At 28.3% G+C, this 13,602-nt stretch overlaps 1 protein-coding gene across 1 annotated transcript; it reads left to right on the top strand.

Annotated features, from left to right (window-relative positions):
• The first annotated feature begins 7,709 nt into the window (after nucleotides 1-7,709).
• Nucleotides 7,710-8,429, top strand: LOC136083476 (uncharacterized). Its single transcript, XM_065802877.1, has one exon. The coding sequence runs from the start codon at nucleotides 7,710-7,712 to the stop codon at nucleotides 8,427-8,429; it is 720 nt and encodes a 239-aa protein (XP_065658949.1).
• Nucleotides 8,430-13,602: the final 5,173 nt, after the last annotated feature.

Genomic DNA, 13,602 nt, shown 5'->3' with positions numbered 1-13,602 from the left:
AAATGCGTGTACGATAAAATACAGCACACTTGGTATATAGCTTCCCAGCTTGTGGTTTTGTCTCTTGCTGACAGGGATCTAGATGCCGACTTCAAGAATAACATCCTTAACAAATTGCTGTATTTTGCTGTTCCAGAAAAAAAAATTTATGGTACTTGAGAAACCTGGAATTCAGCCAGTCGTTGTTCCAATGTCATCTCTTGATGATTTTGTCACGGAGCAAAGTTATCTTTTCTTTTTTCTCTTAGAAATCACTAAGGAAGAGCTTTTAATGTGAAAAAAGAAACATTTTGCAAGCAGCTATACAGAAAAGTATAGCTGCTTGCGAAAGTGAGAGAGCCACTAAATCATTTGTCAAGTTCTCTGCTTGCGCAAACCAGCTTGCAGTGGTAAATGATCGGGTAGAATGTTACATAAAGCTGATCTGAGACTTTATTGGAAGGACAAATAATGAGGATAGACTTCAGGATATTCTTCAGGCAATTACAAAACATTTTTATACAGGTCTGTAGCATGTAAATTGTTAGGGGGAGGAAGTCATTTCTGAAAAGTTAGGTAATTTAGAATAGCAAACACATATCATGCTGATCTTTAATAACAAAAAAAAGAAGTCAATTGCACTTAACAATTTACACCTAACAACCCCTTCCCTCAACCAATGTACGTGCATGTTATACAATAATGTAAACGTAAAACTGTTTTAAGTATTTCCATATCATTTTATTTAATAAACTAAACTATTAATTTTAAATACTAAGAATTTTAGAGTTTTGATTTAGGGATGGCTAAAATTCCGTACATTTTCAATGCCGGAATTTCGGGATTAGAAAAGTTGCCCTCGGGAAATCCTGGGATATCCCGGGATTGAATAGAAACAAACACAATTGTAGAAAGAGAAGTATAAGAAAAACTAATATTTTAAGTACTCGTAAGTATAGAACTACTATGTATCTACAACTTTATTTATTCAAAAAAAATAGAGTAATACGTTTTAAGTATTTATCAAATACTTAAAAGTGATTAATTTAGTTATGGTATTAATAAAGTACTTAATTCATTAATGAACCTAAGTAGTTTAAATTATAAAACAATAACTTAAAATGATAACACAGTATAAATAAAAATAATAACTAAAAATAATATGAACATGCATGAATATAAATGAGTTATATTTATTTTTGAAAGTACTACCCTAAAAAATCAAAGTGTCAATCATTTCATCGCTTAATCCTATTTGATTTTTTGAACATAAAAACAGAGAATGCTCTTTCAGACTCCTTAATTGATGGCCATATAGATAATATATAATGATATTTTTTTTTTAAAGGTGTTCACATCTTAAGCTACTACTTTCAAATAACAGTATTTTTTTTTGAATTTCAATAGTTATTTTTTACTTTATAGTTTGTGCTTGTATTGCTGTCAAACTTTATTCCATCATTTCATTTAAGTTGATCATTTTCACTGTTTTGACATTATTCTACTTAAGTATGCTGCTGTTATTACATCTGCCGAGTTTAAACACTTTATCAGGTTTATCATAACTTTTTTTATTTTAGGTTTTTGTATTTGATAGAAAAACTTCTGGGATCTTTTATGAAGTAACCTGGTCATGAAGATAAACTAAGCTTCTTAACGCTGTTTTACACTATTAAATTCGGTGACTCAAAGCATCATACAATTGTTTTCTTATTTTAAATTGTTGTTCTTTTATTTTTGTCAACATAAAATTTTATGCATTGTCAGAAGCAGGGATGCGGAATGCCAAAAGGACTCCGGTTTTACATCTCTACTTTTTCCAAGTCTGTAATGTCCAGAAGCTCAAGACATGTTTAATGACTTATGATCTGGTATAAGAAATAAATTCATGAGTTTTATTACTTGAAACTTATTGTTTTTAAGCCCGGAGTCCTGGAGTCCTGGTGTCCTTGCCGCCATTATACTTAAGGACTCCGGGTTCAAAAAATGATTGTTCCTCTAACCTTAAAGTCTTAATTTTTTTCCTGTTAGTAGTCCATAAACTTATTTATATTTTTAGAGCTCCTGGATACCAAAAATACGGATAAAGTAATCTTTTTGTGACTTTCAAATCCGGAGTCCATTTTGGGACTCCGCATCCCTAATCAGAAGAAATTAAATTTGCGTCTTGTTGACAAAATACTAAAACAGTTGTTTTATTGGAAGTAAAAGTACTACTAAATCAGATATCATTCTATATTCTTTCTCGTTCACCTTTATTGAATCATCAATGTTAGAATCCACTTCTAAATCGAGAAGTGCCTTTTTAACACAATAACTTTTTTAATTTTAAATTCACTAATTTCTCCATCATAAGTAACGAGCTGCGCCATCGGGTTTTGCAATCTATGATTAAATGAATGATCTTTCTAAACTTAATTTTTACGTACTTTTGTAAATAACTTTCATTTTTGTTTGGGGACCTCTTAAACATTTTTACTATTTTCCTGACATTTTTGTTATAACCAATAATTTAGTTAACCAATAATTTAGTGCCTAATTTTAACTTCAGATGTTTCATTAACTGTCAATGAATCATTTGAATCTCGAATATAATCTTCCTCTTCAAAAACAATTTCTGCTTAAAATAACGATAGCTAAAGTTTATATAATAAATGAATTTAGATAACTTCATTATTTAAACAGACGTTAAGTAAACTTTTGTAGTTTAATAAACCTTCTGTATTTTGATAACTTCATTAACTAAACTGATGTTAAACTTATGTAAACCACATTTGTAATTAAATTGAGTGGATATAAAAATGAAATTAAAATCACGCAAACATTGGAATTAGAATGAATTAGAAAATTTAAAATAAATAGGTATTTCTTCTATCAAAAATGTTTGATCTTCCAATTTGCAAGTGCTAAACTCCATTAATTTTTGATATTATATTAGTTTTAATATTATACTATATATACATTTTTTATGTTTAATCGTACAAAATCTGTACAATTAAATATATAAAAAATGTATACATAGTATAATATTGCAGATAAGCAATAATGTTTTTAGCTTGCATTTTTAATAAAATAAAGAAAGAGGGCGAATAAAAAGAAAACATTGCAAAGGGGATAAAAAGCTACAAAACCAAGTCGCTACCATTCCAAAGCCTATATTTACATTTTATGACGTAAAAATTTCTCAATTAAAATTAAGCTTAAACTTCTTGTATTTTTTTTTATGACGATCCCAAAATCCCGGGAAATTTCAAAGACTAATCCCAGAATTTTGGGACGAACAATTTGTACAAAATCCCGGAAGTTTGGAATTCCAGGATTGCCATCCCTACTTGGATTATTTAATTATTTTACAAAATAACTTGTCTTTTTAAGTTTATTTATTATTGTCTAGGTTGTCTATAAAAACAGAGAGCAAGTATCCAAGAAAGTTACAAAGAAGTACCTGCAGAAAATACAATAAGTATCACAACTGTCATCACATTTTTGTTGCCTTTCAACTCTATTTAGAGCTGTTATATGAAATAAAATTGTCACACAAAATCTGTATCTTCCTTATTCTATTAGATATATTTTAAATGGAAATAAGTATTTTGTGAGTGTTTTAAATTTAGAACTATCTATATTGGAAACTTTAAAATATGATATTTGGGAAAAATTCTTTTATATAGAAATTGTTTAAAACCACCTTTTTTACCTTAAAGTTTGGAAGGCTGAAATGGTCAATACAAGCTACTTAAACATAATGAAAATGATTGAACTTTTCCACATTTTGAAAAAAAAATTTTTTTGAGACACCCTATATATATATATATATATATATATATATATATATATATATATATATATATATATATATATATATATATATATATATATATATATATATATATATATATATATATATATATATATATATATATATATATATATATATATATATATATATATATATATATATTTATTATATATATATACATATTTATTATATATATACATATATAATAAATTTATGGGTCATTCTCCTGAAAAGTAAAATTTTTAATAGTTAATTTTATAAAAATTAAATATTAAATTTTTTAAACCAAACTTTTCGTGGTTATAGCTTTGAGTATATGTAATCATTTGAAAGTTATTCACACAACTCGTCAAATGTCAGTTTACTAAAAAAAAATATAAAACTTATAGCATAACCCACAGACGTGACGTAACTTTACCACAGATGTGACGTTAAGAGTAATATCACTTATGTTGTAACAGCTATAAGTGTTGTTAAAGTAATTTTCAAAAATAATAATCATCTGTTATCAATAGTTTTTATTAGCTAACATGAAATAGTATATGGTACAAGTTTTGTAAGTGTATTTTGTACGTATATTAGCAAATGTTTTTGAATGGTAAATCTTGTGGAAAACTGTATTGCCCCCTGTTGTTGAGGTTTGGCTGGCACAATATAAACACTGCATCGCCTTTATCGGTGACAGAGATGTCATCTTTCTCCGGAAACGTGAAAAATTCCTGGCCATATCTTCCCAAAAAATTTATGACAAACTCATTTCCATCTGCAACTAAGGCTTGAATTAACCCAACAGAGTATTTAACAATTTTTTAGGAAGTTTGAAACTTCACAATCACAAAGTCATTCATTTTAATAGACAAGCTGTCCTCCTCACTATCGCCGTAAACACTGTGATAACTTAGTCTTGTCTTTTTCTTTTTACATTTACTTGGACCTTGGTTTTCTTGTGATATATTCTTTGGATATTGTTCCTTCAGCAAGTGCTTTCTTTCTTTTCAAGGATCGTTGACCTGGTAAAATATGTTAAGGAATTTTTTAAAACAGAAGCAAATAAAAATACTTATAAAAAAAAAATTAAATAACAGTTTAATAAAGTTTTTGATGCACAACTTATTTCAATATTTTATGAAAATACAAGGCTCGCTGAAAAACTAAATATTAATGTTCAAACATTCTTGATGGCTAAGTACCTATAACATTTAAGCAATTCAAAAGTTTGCAATATTCAATATGAGCCAATATAAATTTATACATAAAAATGATACGAGGATGAAGATCTGTCAAAGATTCAGTAGGGATTAGTACTTCTCCAATACAATAGTGATTGCATTTTGTACCATTGTCATATTCAGTGCATGTCAGCCTTCTCATATACAAAGTTTCTTTTTTAGTGAAACTCCAAAACACCTCATGAACTTGTAAAGTTTCCTTGAAAGTTGTTAGGTTTTTGGGTACACATTTCTCATAGAGATTGAAATATGTTTTTTTAATAGTATAGATGGTTATACTTAGACACTTTTCTTTTATTTCTTCAACCAAACAAATAATATCAGGAATATCGTTCCCTTGTCCTATTATGCCGTTCTTTTGATACATCTGCCTATTTCATCAGGGGCACCTTTTCCGTGCCCCTTTTCTGTGAAATGCCATCACATTGTTTTAGCTCCAAACTCTTTTCGAAAAAAAGTACCTAGCAAATAAAACATGGACTTGTTTCGGTACTGTTGAGAAGTACTATCGCTAAGAAAATGAACTGTTTCAATGATAGGCAGCTTTTCTTTCAAGTCATTAATAACAGGCTTTAAATGTGCACAGATTCAAATGTGCACAGATCAAACAAAGTCGTGTTGCCAGTTATCTGAAAATGTACAGTAAGATTTGGCCTTTATTTTGTTTTCAGAAATACTGTAATAGTACGCCACAACTGTATGGATTGACACTTGGTTTCTTGATCCACCAAAATGGACCGATTGAATTTCTTTTGAGTATTTGCAATCGTAATTTTCTGAAAAAGCACAATGAATGAAAATATCCCTTGGCCCCAAGTTATTTTTTATTTCTGATGTAGCTTTGTACTGGTGTTTTATATTGCATTTTAATTTACAAAATGTGCTATTTGATGTTGAATTGAACTCGTTTTTTTGTTTAAAGTCAATATACAAATTTAACATTGTATCATTCAATAGTCTTTTCTGTTTTTTCAGTTTGTTTCTTGTTATTGTTTCTAAAAAGTTTTGTACTTAAATCTTAAGTTTTCGTTGTTTCAGTATATTTGAGAGTTGAAAACAAAATGCTCAAAGGAAGTAAAAAAAAGCAAGCTTTTCTTTACTTCCTTTGAGCATTTTGTGCCACTAGTCATTTTTTTAACCACCTTTCGAGGAGTATTATCTTTTGCAGACTGTAGTCTGTAGAATTTTTGTTTGTATTTATCACCTCTTAAACAATTTGTTTTTTTCTACTAAATTTTGGATTTTTTTGTTTAACCTATCTCTATACACTCTACGAACTTTTAGCCCGCTGCTATTTCTGGAACTAGATTCTTGACTGGGACCAGGAAGTACATTAAAGTCTAGTTCATTGTCGGTAGGAATATTTACAATTGGACTTTCAAGTGGTGTTGACAAATATTCAATTAGTTGTTGTCTTTTCTTTTTCATTTCTCGACTTCTTTTGGTCCTTTACTTCCAACCTTTTCTTACTGATCTTTTATCGCTTTCTGAAAGTTCATGAATTTTCTTCCGTGTTGCTTTTTTTCTTTCTGTCTTTTTGTTTTTGTTCTTTTATACTTTTCTGGGTTTTCAGCTTTCATCTTCTTCCTCGCCTTTCTCATACTTAGTTTTTTCAAATCTCTAGTTTTTTCTATCTTTACCATCTTTGTAATCTATCAGGCTAGAAACATTTATCTTTTCTCTAATAATTAATGAGCAAAGTTTTAAAATATTAAAAATAGTATAAATAGACATTAAAAAATCCATATACAAGTAAAATTGTTATTTGTTGTCACGTCTGTTCCACTGGTGTCACGTCTGTTGCTTCCTGTATTCCACAGACGTGACAGATTAAAAGAAAAAGCCTAAAAGGGGTGCTATGTTTTGAGGCTAGGACTCCATTCTCCTTGGAGTAAACATGTCCAGGTAATAGCTAGTAATTAAAATTATTGCTTATAAAAAAATAAATTTATATACTCTATAAATATTTACCACAGATGTGACACACTCACACTAACAAAATCAACTTTTAAAGCTATTGAAGCTTATTAACACAAAACAACTCCACCAAACCTTCCTTCAATTTTACTCATTAATAAAAATGTCTAATATTTCAGCTAGGGCAGTAACAGAGAGCACTACTGCTATATCCTACAGCTTTTTTTTGATGCTAACAACTCTATCTACAAACGTAACACTTGAGCTGGTGACACGAGCTTCAATCACATAAAAGTTACTTTGAAAATATTATATAACGGGTGATGCTGAAGTTATCGGACAAATCCTAATTTCATTATTTGAGCATAAAAATTAGTTTTTGTGGTTTTATGCGTAGGCATAAACGTTCTATAAAATATAAACTTTATTATTTGAAACACAATTATTTAAAATGAGGTTAAATGCAGCTGAACGAGAATTTTTTCAAAAGCGACTAAAAATGTTTTTTGTAAATAAACCTAATATAAAAAAAAAAAAAAAAAGTGTAAATCCTTTTGAAAAGGAAGGATATGCTCGAAGTACAATATATGATAACCTAAAATGACTTGAAACTGTTCAATCGTTTTCTGATAGAAAGCACCCTGGTCGTCCGACATCCTAGACTAATAAGAGAAAAGAAAGCCGAATTAGCGAGACTTGTCAACAATCGAAAAGGAGTCAGTCAGAGAAAAATAGGTATTAAATTCGGTGTAAATCAATCAACAATTGGTCGTCAGTTAAAAAAAATGAATATTAAATATAGAAAACGTGAAAAGACTCCAAAATACACTAAAGAACAACAAATAAAGGCAAAGAAAAGAAGCAGGAAACTAGTTAACCAACTCTATAACACAAAATCGCTTCTAGTCATCGATGACGAAAAATACTTTTGTTTTGCAGGGGACAACATGCCTGGAAATTCTGGATACTACACAAGCAACAAAAAGACATGCCCAGAATATGTTCGTTTTATAGGAAAAGAGAAATTTCCAAAAAAGTTAATAATGTGGATAGCCATATCTGAGCGTGGTATGTACGAGCTATTGTTTCGCACTTCCAAGGCTGTAGCGATCAATTCATCAATCTATATTATTGAATATTTAGAAAAACGACTTCTTCCATTTATTCACAAGTATCATGGAGACTTTAACTATTTATTTTGGTCAGATTTAGCAAGTTCTCATTATTTTAAAGATTCTCTAAATTGGATGGATCAATATGTCTATTACGTTGATAAAGAATCCAATCCCCCAAATGTGCCTCAAGCACGACCAATTGAAAATTTTTGGGCACATTTGGCACAGAAGGTTTACGAGGGAGATTGGCAAGCTTCAACAGAGCAAGTTTTGATTGATCGCATTAAACTAAAACTACAAGAAATTGATTTAAACTTTTTACAGTTGCATATTAAAGGCGTCAGAGCAAAATTGAGATCCATTGTAGATGGTGGTGTTTTTTTCATATAAAAAATAATATATTTTTATTAAAAGATAAATGCTTTATTTAAAAAAAATATAATAGTAGTTTGTTTTTTTATTTATAAATAAGTTATTGACGCTTTTATTTTGTCCGATAACTTCCGCATCACCCGTTATATACCTACTAATAAATATTAATTTTATGAAAGATATTTTGTCAAAAAAAAAATTTTTAAAAATTTTTCCGAGCACAAGCTGCTATTGAAGAAGACCTAAATTTCTATCCAGACCAGCAAACATACAGGTAAGAATATCAATTATAACGTAGCCTTTTTGTAAATTTCTCTATATTAATCAAATTGTTAGTAATCAAACTGCTTTTCTGAAATTTTTCAGCAGCAATCTTGGTACTTTGCCCCAAAGGTTGCTGTGTAAATTCTGGGAGATCCAGATTTTGAAGAGACAAGCTGTTCTAGACAAGCTGTTTACCTTTGAGGTACCAGATATCAACACTATTTCCAATGGTTAACCTGATGCTGTCCTAGTTTTACCTACCTCTGAGGTAACAGAGTTGATTACAGAGGAAAGTTGGGCTCTGTTCATTGTTCTAGGCATACAGGACGAAATTCCTACCTGGAAAACAGATTTAGCTGCTGGAAAGCTGGAGAAAAATGATTCCTATGTATCATTTTGCGAGTTTGTTAAATCTTCAAATGTTACAAATGACTCAGCAGAGCGGAATATCAATCTAATACAAAGATATATCAGATAATCAGCGCATTAAAGGAGGACAAAAGGCAAGATATACTGCTAGTTGTCAGAGAGCACAGGGCGTTAGTATCATTAGAAGCTGACCAAAGTGAACTGGCAAAATTGTAAAAAGTCTGTTATAGTAACAATATTTAATTTTAAACTAAAAAATACCTTTCCTAACTTATATTTTTTTTCAAAAAGAATATTTATTTTCAGAAAAAAACAATTATTTCTCGTATTTGCATAAAAACCTAAAATCATCTTCCAGCACTAAATATGGTCCAAGAGAGGTCAAATTTGGTTTATAAAATTATTTTTATGTATCGAACAGGTATTTATACCGCGACCTTTCATTTCTGAAAATCGCGATATTTTGGCATAGCCTACTATCCAGCCATTGTCGAAATGACCAAAAGAAATACTAAAGTCTTTAAAAATTCTTGAGGAACTTGATTTAGAAGATCATTAACTGACTTTAGTTAAGGCACTCAAAAAGTGGGTTCAATCATTTGAACTCGTTGCCTTGACTTTTTTCTGCTTCAAGGCTCTTCCATGTGTCAACAATGTCTGCAGAATATGATACAGAATGGGACAGCTCAAAAGACAAAAGATGTGTTTTTGTTCATGTTGTGTTCTCCATCTCCTTTTAGTGATAAAGAAAAACTTAGTCAGCAAGAAAAATGAAAAGTCTTAGCAAATCTCTACATAAATGATGTAAAAGAAGTGGAGTTGATTGAAGTAATCCGTCAATGTTCTGAGGCAATCAAATATTTTTGATTGCCTTGCATCTAGTGTCTTTTATTTTGTAAGGTGCTTCAAAAATTTTTAAGAAGTTTCAAATTTTAAAGGAGTAGAATAAGTCACTGACAAAAGAATTTAGTTAAAAAACTTGTTATATCAGTTGATTTATATAAAAGATAGGTAGGTAGTTTCCTTATTAAACACGGCCCTTCCTAAAACCAAGATACAATACATTTTAAAAAGGACCTTGCTAGACCATCGCACAAGACAGACTTGACAGTTACATTTATGTTTTTTCTTGTATAGAAAACCATTTTTTATTTTTTGTTTCTCAAAAAATAAAAAATGGTTCAAAAACAGAAACTCAATGGTTCAACTCAAAAACAGAAACTTTTGGGTAATCAGTTACTGAATCAGGATTGGTTTCACGACAATACATATCAACAATAAAAAAATTAAAACAGCCAAAGCAAGCTAATATTGGCCACAATTGTTTAGTGAAATATTTAAAATTTTTAAAACTTGCCCTGCATCTTCGGGAATTCCACAACTAGATTTTGTAATATTTCAAGAAGTTCATTAACTAATTTGCTATTCCATTTATTTCGAATAGGAAAGTTATAAAGTTGTAGATTAAGTATATTAAATTTTAAGAATTATCAAGATAATCGCTCTCTGTATCACTTGAATGTTTTTTTTTTTGAAAAATACAATTCTGCATCAGACTCTGCAATGTCGGAAACTTTCGAGTAGTAAGAACTTGATTCATGATGTTGTATATCAAGTTTATATATATATATATATATATATATATATATATATATATATATATATATATATATATATATATATATATATATATATATATATATATATATATATATATATATATGTATATATATTTATGTATAGTATATCATATACTCAGATTATTTCTTTCAATATCTTTTTAGATTATTATTTTTTTTTTTTTAGATTATTTGTTTTAATATTTGTATCAATTTCAATATCTGCATCAATATTAACGCGGTTCTCAAATAATAGATTACAACAGCAAGAATTTCACTGTGTCACGAAATAACTTTTAATTCGAACCTCTTTTCCCGAGAAAAACCTTTTGGGGTATGATAATACAAGTATGTAGGAGTACAATAGCGTTTGTTTTGAAACCTTTCATAATCGTCGGTTAAAGAAAAATTGATTTGAAATTTTTGATTTTAATGCTCTGAACAGTTACATTTTTTATTGAAAAAATGTGAAACTTAATTTAACATATTTATTCTATAAATAAACAGTATAAATCAAGCAAAAAAAGATTATTCTTATAAATATAGTTCTTAAAAATTGATTTTTTTTTTTTTTTTTTTTTTTTTTTTTTTTTTAAAGTTATAAGTTTGCCGTTAAAAATAATTACAACTCTCGTATTGGTAAAATATACACATGGCGGGGGCAAGAAGAAGACAAAATAGTCTCATCGCCAAGCTCTCAATAATCCGTAAATAATATAGCTATCAAATCTTTTCATTCAAAATCTTATAAACTATAAAAACAAATAAAGAAAAGAAATAAAAAAAAAAATAAAAAATTTTTTTTTATTTTTTTTTTTTTAATTTTTTTAATTTTTTTTTTTTTTTTTTTTTTTTTAAAAAAAAAAAAAAAAAAAAAAAAAAAAACAAAAAAACAAAAAAAAAACACAAACAAAGACAAAAACAAAAAACAAAAAACAAACAGACAAAAAAAAAAAAAAGACAAAAAAAAATAGAGATAATAAATTATAAAACTTATTTTCAAATATAATTGAACACAAAGCAAAAATGAAAAAGAAACAAACAGACAAAAATGATATTTGAACCTATATATAATTGTTTTTAATTATTGCGATTAAGAATTCTTAATTAGGAAATATAATGAAAAGAATTTAAACTTCTATAGCAAGACCTTTAGTTTTTCATAAAAAGAAAATAAAAATTAAAAAATAAGTTTTTTAGTGAACTAAGTTTTTAAACCTTTGCAAATAAAATGAAAATATACTATACAATATTTTAAAGGCCAACAAATAAATATAGCTCTAGAAGAAGTCCTTCATGTTTTGATTAATTAAAATTATTTCTTTTAGTTTTGATTTAAAAATATTTATGTTTGCAAGCATTTTGATGTCATTTCTAATTACTTTACTCCATAGTTGTGGGCCTCTAGTTGTGATGGAAAACTTAGTGGCTTCAAAGTGATTTTTAGCTTGAACATAATTATTTTTTGCATGTCTAGTAAGGTATTTGTGCTGTATTTTTTTAAATAGCGTTTTAAAAATATTTGGCATCGTATCGTTATTGATTTTATGCATAAAAATTAAATGATGATATATATTTATTTGGTAAACATTTAAGATTTTTAGATTAATAAATAGTGGTTGTGAATGAGAGAGACGGTCTGCGTTAGATATTATTCTTATGGCATGTTTTTGTTTGTTAAATAGTTTGTTTAGTTTTTTTTTATTGGTGCTGCACCAAGCAATGTTAGCATAATTGAGATAACAATGAATAAAAGAAAAGTAGATATATTTTAAGCAAGTTTGATTTAGATAAGGTTTTACCTTATAAAGTATGCCAATATTTTTAAAAATTTTATTTTCGATTAGTTTTAAGTGGTTTGTCCAGGTGATATTTTCGTCAAGAAGAACACCTAGAAACTTCATTGAGTGTTCTCTTTTTATAAATTGATTCCCGATGCTAATATTTGGGAGCTTTAGAGGAATTTTGTCTCTTTGATAAAAGCGATGAAAAAAAATATACTTAGTTTTGGTTAAGTTTAATGACAATTTATTTGTATTAAACCATTCAGTTACTTTTAACAGTTCTTCGTTGACTGTTTTAAATAGAGTTTTTATGTTACTATGGGAATAAAATAAATTGGTATCGTCAGCAAACAAAACAGAGTCTAAAATATTCGAAGCTCTGCTTAAGTCGTTAATGTAAATTAAAAACAAAAGGGGTCCTAAAATGGATCCTTGAGGAACTCCACAAGTGATTGTCCTATTGTCAGTTTTACTACCATCATAAGAAACATACTGCTTTCTATCAGACAAGTAGCTTTTAAACCAAACTATATTTGCATTCTTAACTCCGTAATTTACTAGTTTTTTTACTAAGATATGGTGGTCAACTGTGTCGAAGGCTTTGCTTAGGTCTATAAAAATACCTAATGTATACTCTTTTTTATCAAAGGCTCGAAAAATATCATGAACAAGTTTAAGAATAGCATAATCAGTTGAATGACCTTTTTTGAACCCAAATTGTTTGTTGTATAAAATATTATTTGTTTCTAGAAAAGAGAATAGTCTATTATACATTACTCGTTCCAGTATTTTAGAGAAGCAAGGAAGAATGGAGATAGGTCTATAATTAGAGACATTAGAAGGATCACCCGATTTGAGAACTGGTATAACTCTTGCGGTTTTAAAACTTTCTTGAAATATTCCTTGTTTAAAAGAAAGATTGAAAATATGCAACAGTGGTGTTATTAAATAATGCATAGATTTTATTACAACATTACTGCTTATTTTATCAACTCCTAATCCTTTGTTTAGTTTTAATGTTTGAAAAGCAATTAATAACTCATTTTTAGTCAGTTTATTGTTGGTCATTATTGTATTGTTAGCAGTTAAATATGACTCTACGCTAAATTTACCAAGTTTTAGATTTAAGGCTAGATTTGATCCTACATTAACAAA

Source organism: Hydra vulgaris, chromosome 08, assembly GCF_038396675.1.
Source record: "Hydra vulgaris chromosome 08, alternate assembly HydraT2T_AEP".
In the NCBI taxonomy this organism is placed as follows: Eukaryota; Metazoa; Cnidaria; class Hydrozoa; order Anthoathecata; family Hydridae; genus Hydra; species Hydra vulgaris.
This window is presented reverse-complemented; position numbering and strand designations above follow the sequence as displayed.

Excerpts from the sequence above, each read along its gene's own strand:
- LOC136083476 (XM_065802877.1), top strand. The coding sequence starts at position 7,710 with ATGAATATTAAATATAGAAAACGTGAAAAGACTCCAAAATACACTAAA.